The sequence below is a fragment of the Odontomachus brunneus genome, unplaced genomic scaffold (assembly GCF_010583005.1).
Source record: "Odontomachus brunneus isolate Ranch 3 - 2012 unplaced genomic scaffold, Obru_v1 Obru_scaffold_039, whole genome shotgun sequence".
NCBI lineage: Eukaryota > Metazoa > Arthropoda > Insecta > Hymenoptera > Formicidae > Odontomachus > Odontomachus brunneus.
The window spans coordinates 876,980-901,923 of NW_022639489.1; the positions used below are offsets into that span (position 1 = coordinate 876,980).

General features: G+C 31.8%; 4 protein-coding genes across 4 annotated transcripts in view; all 4 read right to left on the minus strand.

The window, feature by feature from the left end:
* Positions 1 to 266, minus strand: part of LOC116844165 (chymotrypsin-1-like) — a 2,214-nt gene extending 1,948 nt beyond the window's left edge. The window contains exon 1 of the mRNA XM_032815359.1: positions 159 to 266. Coding sequence (XP_032671250.1) covers positions 159 to 198 — 40 coding nt within the window. The 5' untranslated portion in view covers positions 199 to 266. The remainder of the gene's footprint in view (positions 1 to 158) is intronic.
* Positions 1 to 5,744, minus strand: part of LOC116844091 (serine protease 53-like) — a 17,062-nt gene extending 11,318 nt beyond the window's left edge. Inside the window, exons 1-5 of the mRNA XM_032815216.1 lie at positions 5,666 to 5,744; positions 4,799 to 4,980; positions 4,492 to 4,611; positions 4,159 to 4,407; positions 3,892 to 4,035 (exon numbers count right to left, since the gene is read on the minus strand). Of these exons, the coding sequence (XP_032671107.1) occupies positions 3,892 to 4,035; positions 4,159 to 4,407; positions 4,492 to 4,611; positions 4,799 to 4,980; positions 5,666 to 5,705 (735 nt within the window). The 5' untranslated portion in view covers positions 5,706 to 5,744. The remainder of the gene's footprint in view (positions 1 to 3,891; positions 4,036 to 4,158; positions 4,408 to 4,491; positions 4,612 to 4,798; positions 4,981 to 5,665) is intronic.
* A 3,242-nt stretch (positions 5,745 to 8,986) lies between these two features.
* Positions 8,987 to 24,572, minus strand: LOC116844092 (transmembrane protease serine 9-like). The gene is made up of 14 exons (XM_032815217.1): positions 24,463 to 24,572; positions 23,619 to 23,800; positions 23,314 to 23,433; positions 22,987 to 23,235; positions 22,724 to 22,867; positions 15,795 to 15,914; positions 15,463 to 15,711; positions 15,198 to 15,337; positions 13,110 to 13,180; positions 10,990 to 11,076; positions 10,045 to 10,226; positions 9,742 to 9,858; positions 9,410 to 9,658; positions 8,987 to 9,282 (listed from the first exon to the last, which is right to left on the minus strand). The coding sequence occupies exons 1-14, from the start codon at positions 24,500 to 24,502 to the stop codon at positions 9,136 to 9,138; spliced, it is 2,097 nt and encodes a 698-aa protein (XP_032671108.1). The 5' UTR covers positions 24,503 to 24,572; the 3' UTR covers positions 8,987 to 9,135.
* LOC116844164 (chymotrypsin-1-like) lies at positions 15,022 to 18,353 on the minus strand. Its single transcript, XM_032815358.1, has 5 exons — positions 18,240 to 18,353; positions 16,101 to 16,282; positions 15,795 to 15,914; positions 15,463 to 15,711; positions 15,022 to 15,337 (listed from the first exon to the last, which is right to left on the minus strand). Exons 1-5 carry the CDS (start codon positions 18,277 to 18,279, stop codon positions 15,191 to 15,193), a joined length of 738 nt encoding a protein of 245 aa, XP_032671249.1. The 5' UTR covers positions 18,280 to 18,353; the 3' UTR covers positions 15,022 to 15,190.
* Positions 24,573 to 24,944: the final 372 nt, after the last annotated feature.

Genomic DNA, 24,944 nt, shown 5'->3' on the forward strand with positions numbered 1-24,944 from the left:
ACACACACACACACACACACACACACACACACACACACACACACACACACACACACTCTGATTTACTATTTCGTACAATAAGCAATATTAGCATAAACTAATTATGCATTACTTGGATATAAGTTTTTATTATTTGCTATCGAGTTTTAGTTACTCACTGGCGATAACGCCGACAACCAGCAAAACTGCTAACTTCATTATCTCGATGGTCGTAATTCGGTAACCAGGTCCACAACACTTGCAAATTAAATACGTAGATCACTCAGTACGTAGTTCTCTTTTATATCCTTGTGCTTGATCTTATATAACAGCTGGTTTTATTTACCCCGTATTACATTGGACGCACATTAATTACTTTATCTATTGCGTTGCGAATAACGTTTGCAGATCTTATATTTGTTCAGTACATTGACAATCAAGAGAAAAACACCTTTATAATCTCATAATTTATCCTATACTTCCTACATAGCATAGGTAATTCAAGAAGAATTCAGTCATATGAAGAATTCATTTCAATCATTTCTTTTTCCTGAACTAAAATTTGAAGAATTCTTTTTACATCTGAAAATGAACTCAGAATTGGTGATATGCAACTAAATTCTCTTTGAATTCTCTATTATTTGGGTTCTTTCTTATCGATAACTGAAGTATCATATATAGTTATACATTTCTAGTTTAATTCTATATTAAATGTATAATATTTCAATATTTATTCGCATAAATTATTTTGTTTTTTCGAAAACAAAAAAAATTACTTCTTAACTAATAAAACTATATTTCATGTATAAAATATAAATTTATATTTGTTCAATTATCTATGATAATAATATTAGAGTAAAACGTGTGACACTTTATTATTACAGGTTGACTTGCACACACAATGTTTGAGAGAGTGTATATCATCATAAATACGTAGTGGTAAATAAAATTCTTTACTTTCTTTTATTCGATAACACGAAAAGGAATAGCTACAAATCAATTAATATTCTCCACTGACATCACATTATGCAAAATGTCATTTGTATCCGTTAAGTAATGATTGTCGAAAAATATGTTTTATTATGAGTTAATTATAATAATTATTGGAAAATGTTTTTTCTTGCCACTGGAGTAAAGCGACCTGTTTATTGCGACAGAATAGGGAAACCACGGAAAGATAAGGATACAAGCTGCCAATGTTGCTTTGAATCAACTCTACAATACGTCGAATCCTACAGTACAAATTCCGGAGGATTTCAATAGTTTTTGCAAGCCTTTCTATAGAAGGATTTTAGCGATAACTCGTTCATTATCGTTATGTTTCCCGGGATAACTACTGACTTAGAATCAGGTTGTCGACGTATTGATAGTGAAATCTTAAGTATTCGTTTTTCGAGCATAGAACTTGTAGGTTGAAGTTTATACGTTCCAAATTAATAAAAAAAAGTTATGAGGTCTCAATCCCGAGAGCGTCGTTCAGGCAATTGTTGAATTGACTTCTCGATTCTTGAGATATCTTGTGTCTAAGCAATAAAATACCATTAAAGACACGTTGTATGTAATTTTGACCGGTTTATTTTCCGCAAACCTCAATTATCAACAAATTTGTGAATCCCAAATCTCGAATTGAGAAATGTCCGAGGACAAGCTGTATATAAATTACGCTCCATTCAACGAAATTGTAACAGAACCTACTATTACGGGTACTATATAAGCTTTTTGAACGTATTTGTTGAACAAAATTAGTTGAATGAAAATTGGGATCTACATATACGTTACTTAGAAGAGGGTAATTTTTATGTAGATATATAATAATTTCGGTTATGGTACTTGCAAACAGAGAAATTTATAGTGGAAGTTTCTAAAACATTCTATATTATTACTTGTATTTTTATTGTATCATTAAACATTTTTGCTACGTATTTTGCTTTTTATTAATTTATTATTAGCAAGATAAACTTTACTGACAATTTATTTTCAAGTACTACTAAAAACATAATGAGTTTGAAAAGAATTTATATAAAGACAAGAAACTATATTATCCTCTCTGTATTTAAGTTCTAAGATTACAGAAATTTGTTTGCAATTTTTAATGCAATATTTCCTACGTGTACTTTTGGTTAATAATTTTTCTTATATAAAAGTTTAATTTATGAAGAGAAATGTACACGAAAATTTTTTTAAATAATATTTTTATTGTTTATTTTATGCTATTTTGTCAATTCTTTACAAAATAATAGTGATAATACCGACATGTTTTACACGCGGCAAGTGAAACTTCAAATAGTATTTAGAATTTAAATTGCGACTGTGATTATTCAACTGTGAGCAATCGACTGTAATTATTCGTATTATCAGCATATGTCTTGTGACTACTTGATGAAATCCACATAGTAATAGACATTAATGAATACATCAGCTTTATCCTAGCCACAAGGCAAAATCCAAGAGACGATACTACAGAGCTCACTGTTGAGAAAAGGAGGATCGCCGCTGTCACCCTGAGAAATTGTACATTTTTATTTGATGATTCGTTCAATCTGTTCCCAATGAAAATACTTCTACATGTATATCATCATTTAATGCATCTGGCATATGATACGATAAGACACTCATTTGACTTGCGCCTTTCCCAATTTTCTCCAAGATGCATATACGTTTTCGATTAGTGAATGCATTACCATATGGCATTCACTTGTGTGCGGCTAGGTAGTTGGTCTGGCTCAAAACGTTTACTATAATTTATTTAAATATTAGCGCAGAGTCTGAATTAATACTGGTTTTTCCCTATCTGTTTACCAAACCACAATAGTTGTCATCGCCGTAATTCTTTAGCTTGCAAAACATCGTGGCCTTTATTGAGATTTCAACAGAACTATGCAGAAATCTTTTCATCGATTCTTTTATGATATCGAATAGTTATGTAACTTTGTGTTATTAAATATGATATTGATTTCATTATTATATTTAATACGAAGTTTTCTAACAGTATACGTTATAATGGACAAAAAGACGAAAAATTCCTTGTGTTAGGAATTTATACGTACATATTATTATTTTAGTTCGATTTCAGAGACAATTATTTAATTAGTTTTCTAGATTTATTGTGCGTGCTATTTATATAACACGACAGCTAAAACTCGTCTTCGAGAGAGAAATATCAAAGTAAGATTGTAAAATAAGGAAATTAGCGATAAACGAGATAAAATGTACGAATCTATGAGTATTACTATACGAGTATTGTAATGTTTGACGTGTGCAATGAACTCATAAAATATTAAAAATTATAAAAATAAATAGTAATACTCGTAATCCCTAATCTACTATATCGTATAATTAATTTTTATATTATTTTACCTTTTTGTTATATACATATCGTAACATACTACTCATATTAACAATAAATATAATTGCACAAAAATTACAAAACTTTATTTTTTATGTGAAAACATAATAAATGTAATTGGGCAAAAATTATAATATTTCTCCTTTATTTTGATAATATTGGAGCTATTTTAACAATGATAAAAGCACTCAAATAATTACAACAATTTTGTAATAAGATGTCTAGAGTGCATAATAATTTCAAGTAAATATTTAATAATTTCTATCATACTTCCCATATTGTTTCAGAAATTTTGTTGTAATTTTTATTACAACAAATTTTCTTCGAATACTAATTTCTTTAATTTAATTATCGGCCTCATAAAACAAAGTTTATGTCAGAAAGAGAAATATATATAAAATATATTTCAAATAATATTTTTTATTGCTTATTTTATGCTTTTATATCATTTCTATTTCTACATATTAATAACGTTAGCAACGTGTTTCACACGTTGTAACTGAAAATTACAAGAGATAATGTCTGAAATATAGATCGCCGGTCGACTGTGATTATTCGAATGATCAACACTTCTGTTGACATTGCCGAATCCAGGCCCCATAATGGGCAACATTAGTGAATACATCAGGTACGCCCACAGCACAGGGTGTGCCAAAGGAGACGACACCAATAAGTTGACCGTCGGAAACGAGAGGACCGCCGCTGTCACCCTAAGAAATTGTATATTTTTAATTAGTAATTCTTACAACTCGTTTCTTATTCTCAATGAGGATACGCATACGTATAAAAAGTCACTTTTAGATGCATTATGCATAAAATAAAATAAGACTCACCATACATGCACCTTTTCCATAGCTGTTAAAGGTACATAACTGTTTATAAGTAGTGCCTGAATGCACTTTTCGGCATTCACTATGGCTCAGCACCCTCGTCGTGACATACTGAAGCATTGTCGGCGTACCTGCATTTACTCCAAGCATTCCCCATCCGCTTACTACAGCATTATTTTGGCCAGTGGCAGGATCTGAAGTTGCTGGAAAAATTGACTGTTGTAGACCGCTGAAGGTCATCGGTTCTGCCAACTAGAAGAAAAAAACTAGTTTCAGATTGTTGTACAAGTAACACATCCTCGTACGCGCTTCAGAAGAACTAAGAATTATGCTTACAGTGATCAAAGCGATATCGTTACTGACGGTATTCGGGTTGTACTCTGGATGCACTTGAATGCACATGATCTGGTGTACTTGACCACCATTTTCTATGTCGTTTGTTCCAGTTACAACTGTCTGCAGACCGGATATTTTTGTTGAATTAAACAGAAGTAGCAGAATGAATTAGAAAATGATAGTACAAAGCGCTGAAAATAAGAGCTATCGCATCTCTAGTTTTTCTATATTATATTTACAATATATATATAAGAGCAAGCAAATTAATCGAACGAATTGTTCTTACTAACTACTCTTACTTACGTACTAGGCCGTTCGTATTTGCAGGCGATGGCATACAATGAGCAGCAGTGACGACATGTCTGTTGCTAATAATAGTTCCTCCGCAAAAATGGTTACCGTATAACTGAAGGGAAACTTGATATGGAAATTGTCCAGGTGATGCCACGTTGCCACCCACGATAGCTTCAGGTTCATCGCCATATACATCTGTAGTTAATAATTTTAAGTCAGTAATCATTTATTACTTCGCCTAAAGATGTTTCACTTAATACATATACAGGGATAAGATTAGATCGAACAGGACAAAAAATTTCTTTTCTTAGTCGCGAACAATCCCATAAAACTATGAGTTATTAATTAAAGAAGATAGATGCATGAGGGTGTGAGCGGGATACGGTGCAAAATGTGACAGTAAGTATAATTTATGTTGTGCTCTTGTTCACATTAAAATAAACTAGCACAAGAAAGTTCTTTATCATTTTGTGAACAACCATGTAGATTTTTAAGTTATTAATTAATAGAAATAGAAAAAAAATTGTTTAGGCATCCTTGTATTAGACACTTGTATGTAATAGTTAAAACGTATCTACGTGTTTTACTACATAGTTCTTCTACATGTCTTCTACACCTTATTGTCTTCTACATATGTTATTTTTACACATTTTTATAGATATATAATAATTAATATGTGTAACATTATAGAAAACTATTTAAAAAAAAAATAGTGTTGATAATACTATTTGTATATTTTAACTTCTTTTACTTAATAATTCTTTTTCTCTCATACTCTCTGGTATACTATTTTATACAACAAACAATATTAACATACGCTAATTATGCATTGCTTGGATGTAAATTTTTTATTTTTTATTATCGAATTTTTGTTACTCACTGGCGATAACGCCGACAACCAGCAAAATTGCTAATTTCATTATTTCGATGGTCGTAATTCGGTAATCAAGTTCACAAAAAATTGCAAACTGGATACGTAGATTACTCAGAGTTCCCTTTTATATCCTTGTGCTTGACCTTGTATAACAGCTGCTTTTATTTACTTCGTATTACACTGGACGCACATTAATTACTTCATCGATTGTGTTGTTAATAACGTTTGCAGATCTTATATTTATTCAGTGCATTGACGGTCGTGCGAAAAACACCTTTGTAATCTCATAATTTATCATACACTTCTTTGTTGTCGATAGCTGAAGTACCATATAGTCATACATATCTATTTTAATTCTATATTAAATATAGCAGTTTAACATTTATTCGCATAAGTTGTTTTGTTTTGTCGAAGAAGAAAATGAAAATTGCTTCTTAATTAATAAAGCTATATTTCACACAAAAAATACAAATTTATGTTTGTTCTATTATCTGTGATAATAATATTAGATTAAAATGTATATAACATTCTGTTATTAGAGGCTGACCTTCACACACGATGTCTGAAAGAGAGTATAATATTAATATAAACACAATGTGGTAAAAATATTTGTTTTTATTTTCTTCTGTTCTATACACGGAGAAAATAATAAAAAACTCATTTCAAGTAACTTAACAGTCTTTTTTACTGTTATTATCAGTCAGTTTCTTATTATTTTTCTGTTCTATACACGGAGAAAATTCAGAGTAGATAAAAATTAGTATTCACCACTGATATCACGTCGTAAAATATCATTTGTATCCATTAAGTAATGTCTGTCGAAAAATATGGTTTATTGCAAGATAATTATAACATAATTATTACAAAATGTTTTTATTTTGCCGCTCGAGTAAAACGGCTTGGTTACTGCGACAGAATAAAAAAACAGTGGAAAGAGAGGGACACGAGCTGCCGATATTACCTTTAATCAACACATCAAAGCCTAGAAGTACAAGTTCCATATGATTTCAGTGGTCTCTGCAAGCTCATCTATAGAAGGACTTAAGCGATAGCTCGTTTGTTATTGTTTTTTTCCCGGGTTAACTACTGATGTCGAAACATGGCAGGTATCGGTAGTGAAATATCGAGCTTACGTTGTTCGTGCATAGGCTGAGGTCTGTACGTTACAAATGGGTAAAAGAAAGTCGTGATGTCCGAGTTTCGAGAGCAGCCCGTCGGTCAAACAATTACGGAATTAACTTCTCGAACCCTTAAACATCTTGTGCCTAAGCAAAAAAGTGTCATTAAAAACAGCACTTGTATGTGATTTTTTCCCGTTTATTTCCGCAAATCTCAATTATCAACAAAATTGTGAATCCCAAATATCCAGTTGAGGAATGTCCGAGGATGAGTCCCAAAGTTACGCAAAAAAGTTACGAAATTGTAACAGGACTTACTATTACGAGTACTATACGCGCTTTTTTAAATATACACGTATTTGAACAAAATTAGTTGTATGAACGTTGAGATCTATACGTGCGTTACTTACAAACGGGTAATTTTTATATAAATATATAATAATTTCGGTTATAATATCTACAGACAGGGAAATATATAATTGAATTTACTAAAACAGTTTGTATAATTATTTGTATTTCTATTGTGTCATTAGAAATTTTTGCTACGTTTCTTGAAAAATTTATTATTAGCAAGATAAACCTTACTCACAATATCTTATTTTCCTGTACTATACATAGCGAATTTGAAAAAAATTTGTATGAAGAAAAAAAATTACATTATCTTCTCCATATTTATGGTCCAAAAATATAGAAATATGTTTGCAATTTTTACTGCAATATTTTCTACGTACATCTTTTGGTTAATCATTGATCTTATACAAAATTTAATTTGGGAAAAGAAATATGCACGAAATTTCTTTTAAATAATATTTTTTATTGTTTACTTTAGGCCATTTTATCAATTCTTTGCAAAATAATAATGATATTACCGATGTATTTTATACACGGCAAGTGAAACTTTAGGTAGTATCTATAATTTAGATTGTGACCGTGGTTATTCAACTTTGACGGGTCGATTGTGATTATTCGTGTTATCAATACATGCCTTGTAACTTATATAACCAACTTTTTTTGCACACATACAACAATAATCTTTAATCGAATGTATTGTAGCAACTGCTTTGTATGTACCAAGTATTTATATTTATTTTCATTTTTAACGCAATGAGCAGCAGTGAAAACATGTATGTTACTATAATAAGACTACTCCCATAAACATTAAATTTAGATATTTGAAAAAAAATTGATACATTATACAAACTGATCGTTTCCGTCGTCGTTGCCACGTTTCTGCTTGCAAAATTTCGTACATTCGTCATATGTGCATAGAGCTTGTAAACTGCATCCTGTACGTTGGAGACTGGGAAAAGGAAGTCGTGGTACATAAAGAAAACTGCTGTGATTGATAAATTCACGTGTTCTATATTTAGAGGACAACTTTATGTGATTTTAAGTTTACCTAGATATAGCATTAGAAGTTGTTGCTATCCGCTCATAAATACAATTCTCATAGACACAGTTCTATCCACTATCAGAATGCTACGATTACTAGAAAGTCTTGTATGCACAGACGAGAAATAACAAAAATATTTTATGGCAAATATATTTAGGCAAGTGACATCTTTAGTTTCCTCCGTGTTAATGTTTGAGTTCTGAAAGCAATCCTTCGGTCAAATAATTGCGGGCTAGACTCTTTGAACATATTATATACAAGCAATTCGACGATCATTAAATATAGCGCGGTGCATATGAGTCTGTTTATTTTTTGCGATGTTCGTCCATCGACAGAACTTTGAGTCGCGGAAACATTCTACATTATAACTGACAAAAAGGTGAAAAATTTCTAGTATTAGGAATTTACAGATACGTATTATTATTTTAGTTTGACTTCAGAGGAATTTATTTAATTAATTTCTTCTATTTATTGTGCGTGATTTTTATATAACATGTCAGCTAAAACTTGAATTCGAGAGAAAAACATCAAAGTAAGACAATTGTGAAATAAGGAAACCAGCGATAAACGACGTGACGTTTTGTATGTATGAATATTACCATACGAGTATTGTAATGTTTGACCTGTGTATTTTAAATAAAGTCATAAAATATTGAAAATTATAAGAATAAACAGTAAAACACTATGGTTTCAGACATTTTGTTCTAATTTTTATTACAACAATTTTTTTCCTATATACTTTAAAATTAATTAACGGTCTCATAAGAAAAAATTTAAGTCGAGAAGAGAAATATGTACAAAATTTATTACGAATAATATTTTTTTATTGTTTACTTTATACTTTTATATAATTTCTATATCTACAAATTAATTACGTTAGCAACGCGATTCACACGTTGTAATTAAAAATTCTGGATAATCCCTGAAATATAGATGGTCAGTCAGGCATACGATTATTCAAGTGATCAGCACATCCGTTGACATTGCTTAATCCAGGACTGGAAATGGTAAACATTAGTGAATACATCAGGATAACCGACACCACAGGGAATGCCCCAGGAGACGACACCAGCAAGTTCATTATTGCAAATGAGAGGACCGCCGCTATCACCCTAAAAAATTGTATATTTTTAATTAGTGATTCTTCCAACTCGTTTCTTATTCTCAATGAGGATATGTATACGTATAAAAAGTCATTTTTGAATGTCATTTTTTAATACATAAGATAAAAATACTCACCATACAGGCACCTTTTCCATAGCTGTCAAAGCAACATAGCTGTTTCTCAAAAGTGTTTGAATGCGTTTTGCGGCAGTCATTAAGAGTCATCGCGGTCAACTCGACATATTGTAACAATGTCGGCGGGCTTCGGTTTGCACCGAGCTGTCCCCATCCGCTTACTATACAACGAGTTCGGCCATTAGCATAATCTGCACTCGCTAGAGAAATTGGACGTTGTAGATTGTTGAAGGTTATCGGTTGTGTCAACTAGAAGAGAAAAAACGTTTCGGATTGTTGTGCAAACATCACATCTCCGTAAGCGCTTCAGGAGAATTGGGAATTATACTTACAGTGATCACAGCTATATCGTTCCAACTGTTACTGTCGTACTGTGGATGCGTTTGAATGCATTTAATGTGGTGAACTTGACCGCCACTTAGAATGTGGTTTGTTCCAGTCACAACAGTCTGCGTACCAAATATTTTTGTTATATTAAATAAAAGTAACAGAGTAAATTAGAAAATGTCGATACGAAGTGCTGAAAATAAGAGCTACTACGTCTCTACTTTTTCTATATCATATTTATAATATGTATGTAAGAAAAAACCAATAATCACACGAATCGTTCTCACAAGCTTCTGTTACTTATATACCATGGTACTCTGCTGATTCTGAGGCGGTATACAATGAGCAGCAGTGATGACAGTTCTCTCGTCAATAATAGTTCCTCCGCAAATATGGTAGCCATTTTGCCGAAGGGAGATTTGATGTGGAAATTGTCCAGGCGATGCCGTGTTGCCACCCACAATAGGTTCAGGTTCATCGCCGTATACCTCTGTAGTTAATAATTTTAAGGCCGTAATCATTTACTACTTCGCTTAAAAATGTTTCACTTAATATATATGCAAGGAAAGATTATAGAACTGGACAAAAAGTTTCTCTGCTTAGTCGTGAACAACCACGTAAAACAATAATTTATTAATTAAAGAGGATCGACGAATGAGTGTGTGAGTGCGCAGGATATGGTGCAGAATGTGACGATAAGTATAATTTATGTTATGCTCTTATACATATTAAGACAAACTGACACAAAAAAGTTTTTTATTATTTTGCAAACAACCACAATAAATTTTTAAGTTATTAATTAATAAATGTTAGTGAATTTGTGTGTAGACAGCTTTGTATCAGACACCTATATGTAATAGCTGAAATATATCTATGTATTTTACTATATAATTATTTCACATGTATTATTTTTACACATTTTTATACAAGTATAATAATTATGTGTATAATATGTATAATATATATAAATACATATAAACATATGTGTGTGTGTATGTGTGTGTGTAATATTATTAGTATTATATATATAATATATGTGACGTTCAGCATTTATAAAAAATGTGTTCATACTACCATCTGCATTTTTTAATTTCTTCCATTTATTAATTATCTTTCTCCCTCACTCTCTCTCACACACACACATATACTTTCTGCTTTTACTATTTTGTACAATAAACAATATTAACATACGCTAATTATGCATTGCTTGGATGTAAAATTTTAATTTTTATTATCGAATTTTTGTTACTCACTGGCGATAACGCCGACAACCAGCAAAATTGCTAATTTCGTCATCTCGATTCGTAATTCGGTAATCAAGTCCACAAAAAAATTGCAAACTGGATACGTAGATCACTCAGAGTTCCCTTTTATATCCTTGTGCTTGACCTTGTATAACAGCTGCTTTTATTTACTTCGTATTACATTGGAAGCACATTAATTACTTCATCGATTGTGTCGTTAATAACGTTTGCAGATCTTATATTTATTCAATGCATTGATGGTCGTGCGAAAAACACCTTTGTAATCTCATAATTTATTATACACGTCTTTGCTGTCGATAGCTGAAGTATCATATAGTCAAACATATCTATTTTAATTCTATATTAAATGTGTAGTAGTTTAACATTTATCCGCATAAGTTATTTTGATTTGTCGAAGAAGGGAATGAAAATTGCTTCTTAATTAATAAAGCTATATTTCATACAAAAAATACAAATTTATGTTTGTTCTATTATCTGTGTTAATAATATTAGATTAAAATGTGTATAACATTCTGTTATTAGAGACATAGACATACACACACGATGTCTGAAAAAGGATATAATATTATCATAAATACAATGTGGTAAAAATATCGGTCTTTATTTTCTTCTGTTCTATACACGGAAAAAATGTAGAGTAGATAAAAATAAATTAGTATTTACCACTGATATCACGTTGTATAAAATATCATTTGTATCAATTAAGTAATGTCTGTCGAAAAATGGTTTATTGCAAGTTAATTATACATACATATTGCAACATAATTATTAGAAAATGTTTTTATTTTGCTGGAGTAAAACGGCTTGGTTACTGCGACGGAATAAAAAAAAACACTGGAAAGAGAGGGACACGAGCTGCCGATATTACCTTTAATCAACACGTCAAAGCTAGAAGTACAAGTTCCGGATGATTTCAGTGGTCTCTGCATGCTCTTCTATATTAGGACTTAAGCGGTAGCTCGTTCGTTATTGTTTTTTTCCCGGGTTAACAACTGATTCGGAGTTTGTCGAAACATGGCAGATATCGGTAGTGAAATATTGAGCTTACGTTGTTCGAGCATAGAACTTATAGGCTGAGATCTGTACGTTACAAATTGGTAAAAGAAAGTCGTTGTGATGTCTGAGTTTCGAGAGCAGCCCATCGGTCAAACAATTACGGAATTGACTACTCGATCCCTTTAACATCTTGTATCTAAACAATAAAGTGTCATTAAATACAGCACTTGTATGTGATTTTGGCCTGTTTATTTCCGTAAACTTCAATTATCAACAAAATTTTGAATCCCAAATATCGAGTTGAGGAACATCCGGGGCGAGTCACAAATAAGTTACGCTCTCTTCAACAAAATTGTAACAGAACTTAATATTATACTTTTTGAAATATACACGTATTTGATGAACAAAATTAGTTGAATGAAGGTTGAGATCTATACGTGCATTACTTACAAACGGGTAATTTTTATGTAAATATATAATAATTTTAGTTATAATATCTACAGACAGAGAAATTTATAATAAAAGTTACTAAAACATTTTGTATTATTATTTGTATTTCTATTGTGTCCTTAGAAATTTTAGCTATGTTTCTTGAAAAATTTATTATTAGCAAGATAAACCTTACTGAAAATTCTTATTTTCCTGTATTGCACACAGCGAAATTGAAAAGAATTTATTAAGAAGAAAAAAAGAATTTATTAAGAAGAAGAAAAACTACATTATCTTCTCCGTATTTATGGTCCAAAATTATAAATATTTGTTTGCAATTTTTACTGCAATATTTTCTACATACATCTTTTGGTTAATCATTGATCTTATACAAAATTTAATTTGGGAAAAGAAATATGCACGAAATTTCTTTTAAATAATATTTTTTATTGTTTACTTTAGGCCACTTTATCAATTCTTTGCAAAATAATAATGATATTACCGATTAGTTTTACACATAGCAAGTGAAACTTCAGGTAGTATCCATAATTTAGATTGTGACCGTGATTATTTAACTTCGACGGGTCGATTGTAATTATTCGTATTATCAGCACATATCTTGTGACTGCTTAATGAAGTCCAGATAGTAGCAGACAGTAGTAAATACATCAGTTTTAACTTACCGCAGGGTGAAATCCAAGAGACGACACCACGTGGCTCCTTCGTTGACAATAAGAGGATTTTCGCTGTCATCCTAAGAAATTGTACATTTGTATTTAGTGACTCGTTCAATTTGTTCTCAATGAAGATATCTCTACATATACATCATCATAACATATAATACCATAAAACACCTGCGTCTTTCCCAATTTTCTCCAAGATGAATACATGTTTTTAATTGGTGAATGCATTACGATATGGCATTCGCTTATGTGCGGCTAAGCAGTCGTTCTGGCTCAAAACTAAGATTAACTGTGATTTACTTAATTATAGGCAAAAAGTTTCAATTCATACTGCGCTTTTCCTATCCGCTTACCAAACCACGATAGTTGTCATCGCCGTAATGCTTACTGTCTAAAGCAATCGGACTTTAGAGACTGTTTTTCGTAATTGCCCTTTCCAACTGAAGAAAAAGAGTTTCAAATTGTTGCCCACGCATTATATCTCTGTATATTTTTAGAAAGAACTAAAAAGTAGGCTTACAGTGATCACAACAATATTTCTGAATATCTAGAAACTTTATTTGGTTAACCAGAAATCTGGTTAATTTAAGCAGAATTCTGATAGCTTCAACTAGAATTTTGATTCATTCGTATATCTCACCAGATATTGGGTTGATATAACCAACTTTTTTTGCATACGTGCAACAATAATCTTTAATCGAATGTATTGTAGCAACTGCTTTGCACGTACCAAGTATTTATGTTTCTTTTCATTTGAAAACATGTCTGTTACTATAATAATTTTATCAATGAAAACATGTCTGTTACTATAATAAGACTATTCCCATAAACATTAAATCTAGATATTTGAAAAAAACTTGATACATTATACAAACCGACCGTTTCCGTCGTCGTTACCACCCACGTTTCTGCTTGCAAAATTTCATACATTCGTCATGTGTCCATAGAGTAAAATGCATCCTGTACGTTGGAAACTGGTAAAAGGAAGATCGGGTACATAAAAAAACTGATGTGTAAATACACGCGTTCTATATTTAGAGAATAACTTTATGTGATTTTAAATTTACTTAGATATAGCATTAGAAGTTGTTTTTGTTATCCGCTCATAAATACAATTCTCATAAACACAGTTCTATCCACTATCAGAATGCTACGATTATTAGAACCGTCTTGTATGCACAGACGAGAAATAACAATATTTTGTTATGGCAGTCCTACTTATTATTTAGGCAAGTGACGTCTTTAGTTTCTTCCGTGATAGTGTTTGAGTTCTGAGAACAATCCTTCGTTCAGGTAATTGCGGGATTGACTGCTAGACTCTTTGAACATATTATATACAAGCAATTCGACGCTCATTAAATACAGCGCTGTGCATATGAGTCTGTTCATCTTTTGCGATGCTCGTCCATCGACAGAACTTTGAGTCACGGAAACATTCTACGTTATAATTGACAAAAAGATGAAAGATTTCTTGTGTTAGGAATTTACACGTGCGTATTATTATTTTAGTTCGATTTCAGACGAAATTTAATTAATTATTTAATTAATTTAATTAATTTCCTCTATTTATTGTGCGTACTATTTATATATCACGACAGCTAAAACTTGAATTCGAGAAAAAAACATCAAAGTAAGACAATTGTGAAATAAGGAAACTAGCGGTAAACGATGTGAAGTTTTGAATCTATAAATATTACCATACGAGTATTGTAATGTTTGACGTGTGTATTTCAAATGAAGTCATAAAATATTGAAAATTATAAGGATAAATAGTAAAATACTATAGTTTCAGACATTTTGTCTTAATTTTTATTGCAACAATTTTTCTTCGTATACAGTTTTAGATTAATTTTAGATTAATTATCGATCTCATAAAAAAATGTTCATGTTAGGAAGAAAAATATGTACAAAATTGGTTACGAATAATATTTTTTTATTGTTTACTTGATGCTTTCATATAATTTCTATTTCTACATATTAATAACGTTAGCAACGCGATTCACACGTTGTAACTAAAAATTCTGGATAAGGCCTGAAATATAGATCATCGGTCACGCACGCGACTGTGATTATTCAAATGATCAGTACATCTTTTGACATTGGCTAATCCAGTCCTGATAATGGTAAGCTTTAGTGAATACATCAGGATAACCGACACCACAGGGAATGCCCCAGGAGACGATACCAGCAAGTCGACCGTTGCAAACGAGAGGACCGCCGCTGTCACCCTAAGAAATTGTATATTTTTAATTAGTAATTCTTCCAACTCGTTTTTTATTCTCAATGAGGATATGTGTACGTATAAAAAGTTATTTTTGAATGTATAATACATAAGATAATGAAAGATACTCACCATACAGGCACCTATTCCATGTTTCTCAAAGCAACATAGCTGTTTCTCAAAGACATTTGAATGCACTCTGCGGCAATCACTAAGGGTCGTCGTGGTCAACTCGACATATTGTAGATATGTCGGCGGGCCTTGTCTTGCACCGAGCTGTCCCCATCCGCTTAGTACACAACGAGTTCGGCCATCAGCATTATCTGCATTCGCTAGAGGAATTGGTTTTTGTACCTGGTTGAAGGTCATCAGTTGTTCCAACTAGAAGAAATAAAGCATATCGGATTGTTGTGCAAACGTCACATCTCCGTACATGCTTCAGGAGAATTGGAAATTATGCTTACAGTGATCACAGCTATATCGTTCCTATTGGTACGCGTGTCGTACTGTGGATGCACTTGAATGCTTTTGATGCGGTGTTCTTGACCGCCACTGCTAATGTGGTTTGTTCCAGTCACAACAGTCTGCGTACCAATTATTTTTGTTGAATTAAATAGATATAACAAAGTAAATTAGAAAATGTTGATACAAAGCGCTGAAGATAAGAGCTACTACGTCTTTAATTTTTCTATATCATATTTATAACATGTATGTAAGAAAAAACCAATAATCAAACGAATCGTTCTCACAAGCTACTGTTACTTATATACCATAGTACTCTGCTGATTCTTAGACGGTATACAATGAGCAGCAGTGACAATATGTCTGTTGCTAATAATAGTTCCTCCGCAAATATGGTAGCCATTTTGCCGAAGGGAGATTTGATATGGAAATTGTCCAGGCGATGCCGTGGCCCCACCCACGATAGGTTCAGGTTCATCGCCGTATACTTCTGTAGTTAATAATTTTATATATATAAGTCCGTAATATATTTCATTTATTTCCTTTTCTAAAAATGTTTCATTTAATATGTATGCAGGGAAAGACTATAGAACTGGACAAAAAGTTTCTCTACTTAGTCGTGAACCACGTAAAACAATAATTTATTAATTAAAGAAAATCAACGAGTGAGTGTGTGAGTGCGCAGGATACGGTAATGTAGAATTTGAATATGACGGTAAGTATAATGTGCGTTATGCTCTTATATATATTAAGACAAATTGACACAAAAAAGTTTTTTATTGTTTTGTGAACAACAACAACAGATTTTGAAGTTATTAATTAATAAATGTTAGTGAATTCGTGTGTTGCATGTGTGTGTGTGTGTGTAGACAGCTTTGTATCAGATATCTATATGTAATAGCTGAAACGTATCTATGTATTTTACTATATAATTCTTTCACATGTATTATTTTTACACATTTTTATACATGTATAATAATTATACAGAGTGAGGAAAAAGTATGGAAACCCTGAAAAATCTAAAAAAATATAAGTTTTACAGAAAAATGTTTCAAATAAAAGTTGTAAGATTTAAAAAGGTATATTCAATAGTCTCATCAATTTGACCCTGGCTGGCGTCGTTAAGGTGAAGTCAAATTCACCTTGAATTTTTTAAATAGAACACCCTATTTTTTATTGCATATTCTTATAGTTTTTCTCAATACCTTTACAAAGCACTATAATTTTATTCATTTTGTCTCAGCCGTTTCAAAGTTATTCAGAATTTTACAGTGAGAAGTAATAGACATCCGAAGACAAGGTCAGAATATGATCCAGCCAACTAAGGCAAGATCGGAGGATGATCTAAGAGCTTAGATCATCTTCTGATCTTGCCTTAGTTGGCTGGATCATATTCCGACTTTATGTTCGGGTGTCTATTACTTCTTAGTGTAAAATACTCTATAACTTTGAAACGGCTGACCCAAAATGAATAAAATTATAGTGCCTTGTAAAGGTATTGAGAAAGACTATAAGAATATGCAATAAAAAATAGGGTGTTCCATTTAAAAAATTCATGACTTTGACTTCACGACTTAACGACGCCAGCCAGGGTCAAATTGATGAAACTATTGAATAGACCTTTTTAAATCCTACAACTTTTATTTGAAACATTTTCTGTAAAACTTATATTTTTTTTAGATTTTTCAGAGTTTCCATACTTTTTCCTTATCCTGTATGTATAATATGTATACACGGTATTCGAAACCTTTCTTGACACAATTCGTACGAAATTAGAATGCATTAAACGACAACAGAAAAATCAAATACCATTTGGCGAAATTCACAAAATTTTCGAGTAATTAATTATTTTGTCTGAGCAAATAAGCGCTCAGGCCGACGCGCGACCGTGATACATGCGAATCATGGCTCGTTGCATCCTTCCACCCACAGCTACGCTGTGTCTTGTAGCTATGGCTGGAGAGACGCAGCAAACCACGATTTGCGTATATCACGGTCGCGCGCGGGCAAGAGTTTATTTGTTGAAACAAAATAATTAATTCCTGGAAAACTATTGCAAATTTCGCAAAATGGTATTTGACTTTTTTGTTCCGTTTAATCCATTCTACTTTCTTACGATGTGTGTCAAGAAAAGCTTCGGACACCTGTATATAAATACATATACATATATATAAGTGTGTGTGTGTGTGTGTATTATTTGAATTATATGTATAATATATGCGACATTACGCAATTTTAAAAAATGTGTTCATGCTATTATCTGTATTTCTTAATTTCTTTCATTTATTATTTATCTTTCTCCCTCCTTCTCTCTCTCACACACACGCTCACATACACATTCTGATTTACTATTTCGTACAATAAATAATATTAGCATACGCTAATTATGCAATACTGTATATGCCTAGATGTTTTTATTTTTTTTTTATCAAGTTTTGTTTACTTACTGGCGATAACGCCGACAACCAGCAAAATTGCTAACTTCATTATCTCAGTGGTCGTAATTCGGTAACCAAGTCAACAACAAATTGCAAACTGGATACGTAGAACACTCAGCGTTCTCTTTTATATTCTTTTGCCTGACCTTATATAACAGCTGCTTTTATTTACTCCGTATTACAGTGGACGCACATTAATTACTTCATCAATTGTATTGTTAATAACGTTTGCAGATCTTATATTTGTTCAGTGCATCAACGGTCGAGCGAAAAACACCTTTGTAATTTCATAATTTATCATTCACTTCCTTGCTGTCAATGGCTGAAGTATCACATAGCATACATATCTATTTTAATTCTATATTAAATGTGTAGTAGTTTAATATTTATCCCCATAAATTGTTTTATTTTCTCGAAGAAGAGAATAAAAATTTCTTCTTAATTAATAAAGTTGTTTTTCACACAAAAAATACAAATTTATGTTTTTTTTATTACCTGTAATAATAATATTATATTAAAATATGTATAACATTCTGTTATTAGAGGCTGACTTTTACACACGATGTCTGAAAGAAAGCATATTATCATAAATAAAATGTAGTAAAAATACCAGTCTTTATTTTCTTCTGTTCTATAACACAAAGAAGATTCAGAATAGATACAAATCAATTCATTACTCAATAAGTATTCACCACTGATGTCACGTCATATAAAATGTGATTTATATCCATTAAATAACGACTGTCGAAAAATATGGTTTATTGAAAGTTAATTATAACATAATTATTAGAAAAAATTTTTATTTTGCCGCTGGAACAAACTGCTTGATTACTGCGACGGAATAAAAAGCAGTGGAAAGAGAGAGACACGAGCCGCTGTTACCTTTAATCAACTGCACAACACGTCGAAGCCTAGAAGTATAAGTTCCGAATGATTTCAGTGATCTCTGCAAGCTCTTGTATAGGAGGACTCGAGCAGTAGCTCGTTACTGTTTTTTTTCGCGGGATAACTACTGATTTGGAGCCAGGTTTTCAACACATGGCAGATATCGGTAGAGAAATATCGAGCGTACGTTGTCCAAGCATAGAACTTATAGGCTGAAGTCTGTACGTTACAAATTGGTAAAAGAAAGTCGTTGTGATGTCTAAGTTCCGAGAGCGGCCTGTCGGTCAGGCAATTGTGAAATTGACTTCTCAATCCCTTAAACATCTTGCGTCTAAGCAATAATCTAAAATTTATTGCTTCATTAAAAACATTACTTGAACTTGATTTTGAACCCGTTTATTTCCGCAAATCTCAGTTATCAATAAAATTGTGAAATTGTGAATTATCAATAAAATGTCGAATTGAGGAATGTCCGAGGACGAGTCGCAAACAAGTTACGCTCCCTTCAACGAAATTATAACAGAACTTACTATTATGGGTACTATACACGCTTTTTGAAATATACATGTATTTGACGAACAAAATTAGTTGAATGGAAGTTGAGATCTATACGTGCGTTACTTACAAGCGGATAATTTTTATGTAAATATATAGTTATTTTGATTGTAATATCTACGGATAGGAAAATTTATAGTGGAAGTTCCTACAACATTTTGTATTATTATTTATATTTTTATTGTATCGTTAGAAATTTTTGCTGCGTTCCTTGAAAAATTTATTAGTAGCAAGATAAACCTTACTGACAATGCTTATTTTCCTCTACTACAAAAACATAATAAGTTTGAAATGAATTTATATGAAAAAAAAAACTACATTATTTTCTCCGTATTTATGGTCCAAGATTACAGAAATTTGTTTGCAATTCTTTCTACGTACAACTTTTAGTTAATTTTATCATTGATCTTATATGAAAGTTTAATTTGGGAAAAGAAATATGCACAACATTTTTTTTAAATAATATTTTTTATTCTTTACTTTAGGCTATTTTGTTAATTCTTTAGAAAATAATAATAATATTACCGACGTGTGTTTTACACGCGGCAAGTGAAACTTCAGAATCTATAATAGAATCTATAATTTACATAGTGACCGTGATTGTTCAACTTTGACGGGACGACTGTGGTTATTCATGTTATCAGTACATGTCTTATGACTGCTTGATGAAGTCCATATAGTAGTAGACAGTAGTGAATCAGCTTTTTCGCCCTTACCGCAGAGCGAAGTCCAAGAGACGACACTACAGAGCTCCTTTGTTGATAATTAGAGGATTGCCGCTGTCACTCCAAGAAATTGTACATTTTTATGTGATAACTCGTTCAATTTGTTTCTAATAAGGATACCTCTATATATACATCATCATTTTCAGATGCATCTAACATATAATACAATAAGATACATGCGCCTTTCCTAATTTTCTCCAAAATGAATATATGTTTTCGATTGGTGAATGCATTACCATACGTTATTCGCTAATGTGCGGCTAAGTAGTCGGTCTGGCTCAAAACGTTCACTATGATTTACTTAAGTATTGGCAGAGTTTGAATTCATACTGGTCTTTCCCTATTCGCTTACTAAATCACGATAATTGTCATCACCATATTGCTTACTCGCTAGAGCAATCGGACTTTAGAGACTGTTTTTCGTGATTGCTTTTTCCAACTAGAGAAAAAAGAGTTTCATCAAGAATTGTTGCCCACGCATTACATCTCTGTATACTCTCAAGTAGAACTGAAAAGTAGGCTTACAGTGATCACAGCGATATTTCTGGTTACCTAGAAACTTTATTTGGTTGACCGGAAATCTTGTTAACTTGAGCAGAATTGTGATAGCTTTAACTAGAATTCTGATATGTTCGTATATATAAACAAACACTGGATTAATACAACCAATTGTTTTGCATACAGAAAAATCATTAATCGATTGATTTGTAGCAACTGCTCTGCACGCACCAAGTATTTATGTTTATTTTCATCCTCAACACAACGACCAGCAGTGAGAACATGTCTGTTACTATAATAAGACTACTCCCGTAAACATGAAATCTGAATATTTGAAGAAAGACTTGATATAAACTGACATATAAACTGACTATTCCCGCAATCGTTGCCACCCACGTTGCTGCCCGCAAAATCTCGAATATTCGTCATATATACATAGAGCTTATTAGCTGCATCCTGTATGATGGAAACTGGCAAAAAGGAGTCGCAGACGGAAAAAACTACTGTTAAATTCACATATTCTATATTTAGAGAACAACTTTATGTGATTTCATATTTACTCAAACATAGCATTAGAAGCTGCTGTTGCTACATGCCTATAAATACAATTCTCGTAGGCACAGTTTTACCCACTATCAGAATGCTACGATTACTAGAATCGTCTTGTATGCACGGACAAGAAATAACAATAATATTTTATTGTAGCAAATATATTTAGGTCTTTAAATATCTTTAGTTTTCTACATGATAGTGTTTGAGTTCTGAGAGCAAACCACCCAGTACGGCTAGATTCTTTGAACATGTTGTTTACAAACAATAAGCTGTCATTAAAAACAATGGGGTGCATATTAGTTCGTCCATCTTTTGCGATGCTCGTCCATCGACAGAACTTTGAGTCGCGGAAACATTCGAACTACGTTCGAATGGACAAAAACACGAAAGATTCCTTGTATTAGAAATTTATACATGCGTATTATTATTTTAGTTCGTTTTCAAATGAAATTATTTAATTAATTTTATTGATTTATTGTGCGTTCTATTTATATAACACGACAGCTAAAACTCGATTTCGAGGAAGATACATCAAAGTAAGACAATTGTGAAATAAGGGAATCAACGATAAACGACGTGAAGTTTCGAATCTATGAATATTATCGTACAAATATTGTAATGTCTGATGTGTGTATTTTAAATGATGTCATAAAATATTGAAAATTATAAGGATAAATAATAATATTCTTAATCCTCAATGCACTATATCTTAAAATTTATATTTATATTATTTCATCTTTTTGTTATATACATATCATAACATACTACTGATACTAACAAGAAATACAATTGGACAAATATTATAAATTTTTTTTTTCAATGTGAAAATATAATAAATGTTATTCTACAAAAATTATAATACTTCTTTTTTATTATGATAATATTTGGGCTATTTTAACAATGACAAAAGCTCTCAAGTAATTACGACAATTTTATAATGAGAAGTCTAGAGTGTATAATATTTTTAAGTAAATATATAATAATTGCAATCATACTTTTTATATGGTTTCAGAAAGTTGTAATTTTTATTACAACAATTTTTCTTCGTATACAACTTAGGTTAATTCACGATCTCGTAAAAAAAATTTATGTTGGGTAGTGAAATGTGTACAAAATTTATTTTGAATAATATTTTCGTATTGTTTACTTTATGTTTTCATGCCATTTCTGTTGAATATATTAATGATATTAGCAACACGTTTCACATCATATAACTGAAAATTTTGGATAATGTCTGAAATATAGATTGCCAGTAGACTATAATTATTCGAACAATTAGCACTTCTTTTGACTTTGGCTAATCCAGTCCCGATAGTGGTAGACACCAATGAATACATCAGGTTGACCCAGAGCACATGGAATGCCCCAGGAAACAACACCAACAAGTTGACCGTTGCAAACGAGAGGACCGCCGCTGTCACCCTAAGAAATTGTATATTTTTAATTAGTGATTCTACCAACTCGTTTCTTATTCTCAATGAGGATACGTATAAAAAGTCACTTCTAGATGTATTATACATAAGACAAGGTAAGACACTCACTTGGCAAGCACCTTTTCCATAGCTGTTCAAAGTACATATCTGTTTAGCAGTAATGTCTGAATGCGCTGTTTGGCACTCAGAAGGGCTCAACAGTCTCACTTGAAGCCATTGAAGCGTTGACGAAACGCCTGAGTTTACGCTGGTCTTTCCCCATCCGCTTACTATAGCAGTATTTTGACCATCGGCATAATCTTTACTCGCTAGAGGAATTGCAGTTTGTATATTGTTCAAGGTAATCGGTTGTGTCAACTAAAATAAAAAGAATTTTTCAGATTGTTGTACAAGCATCATATCGCCGTACAGTGTTCAGCTGAGAGTTATGCTTACAGTGATCAAAGCGATATCGTCCTGAAAGTGGGTCATGCTGAACCCTGGATGCATTTGAATGCACTTGATTTGGTGTTTTTGACCACCACTTTGTGCGCTGTTTGTTCCGGTTACAATAGTCTGTGTACCGAATATTTTTGATGAATTAAATAGAAATAGCAGAGTGAATTAGAAAAAAATGATACAAAGCGCTAAAAATGAAAAAACTACCTTATTTCTAATTTTTTTATATTTTATTCATAATATATATATAAGAAAAAATCAATAACCGAACAAATCGTTCTTACTATGTGTCATTTACGTACCAAGTATTTCCAATGACTTTGGGGCGGTATACAATGAGCAGCAGTGAGGATATGTGTGCTACTAATAATAGATCCTCCGCAAATATGATCGCCGCTGCTCTGAAGGGAGATTTGATATGGAAACTGTCCAGGCGATGCCGTGTTGCCACCCACAATAGGTTCAGGTTCATCGCCGTATACTTCTGTAATTAACAATTTTAAGTCTGTAATTATTTATTACATTGCCAGAAAATGTTTCTTAGTATACAAGGTAAGATTAGATCAAACTAGACAAAAAAATTTCTCTACTTTGTCGCGAACAACCACGTAAAACTATGAATTATTAATTAAAGACTGTCGGCGAATAAATATGTGAATACGCGGGACACGATGCAGTCTGACGGTAAGTACGATTTATGTGTTATATACTTGTATACATTAACACAAACTACCATTAAAAAGTCTTTTACTATTTTGCGAACAACCACATAAATTGTTAAGTTATTAATTAAAAGAGATTAGTGAATTTTATTTGACAGCCTTATATCAGACACCTATATATTATAGTTGAAACATATCTATTTATTTTACTATATAGTTCTTCTACATGTTATTTTTACATATTTTTACGCAGGTATAATAATTAATATGTTTAACATTATAGAAAAATATTTTTAAAAAATATTTTCATGATACTATTTGTATATTTTAATTTCTTTTATTTATTAATTCTCTCTCTCTCTCTTTTTCTCTCTCTCGCTCGCTCTCTGCTTTACTATTTCGTATAATAAGCAATATTAGAATATGCTAATTACGCTTGAATGTGAGTTTTTTTATTTTTTATTATCGAGTTTTGGATACTCACTGGCGATAACGCCGACAACCAGCAAAATTGCTAACTTCATTTTGTCGATGACCGTAATTCGGTAACCAGGTCCACAACAAATAACAAACTGGATACGTAGACCACTCAGAGTTCCCTTTTATATCCTTGTGCTTGACCTTGTATAACAGCTGCTTTTATTTACTCCGTGTACTGGACGCACATTAATTACTTCATCGATTGTGTTGTTAATAACGTTTGCAGATCTTATATTTGCTCAGTGCATTGACGGTTGTACGAAAAACACCTTTGTAATCTCATAATTTATCATACACTTCTTTGCTGCCGATAGCTGAGGTATCATATAGTCATACATATCTATTTTAATTCTATATTAAATGTGTAGTATTTTAACATTTCCCCGCATAAGTTGTTTTGTTTTGTCGAAAAAGAGAATAAAAATTTCTTCTTAATTAATAAAGCTACATTTCACGCATAAAATATAAAGTTATGTTTGTTCTATT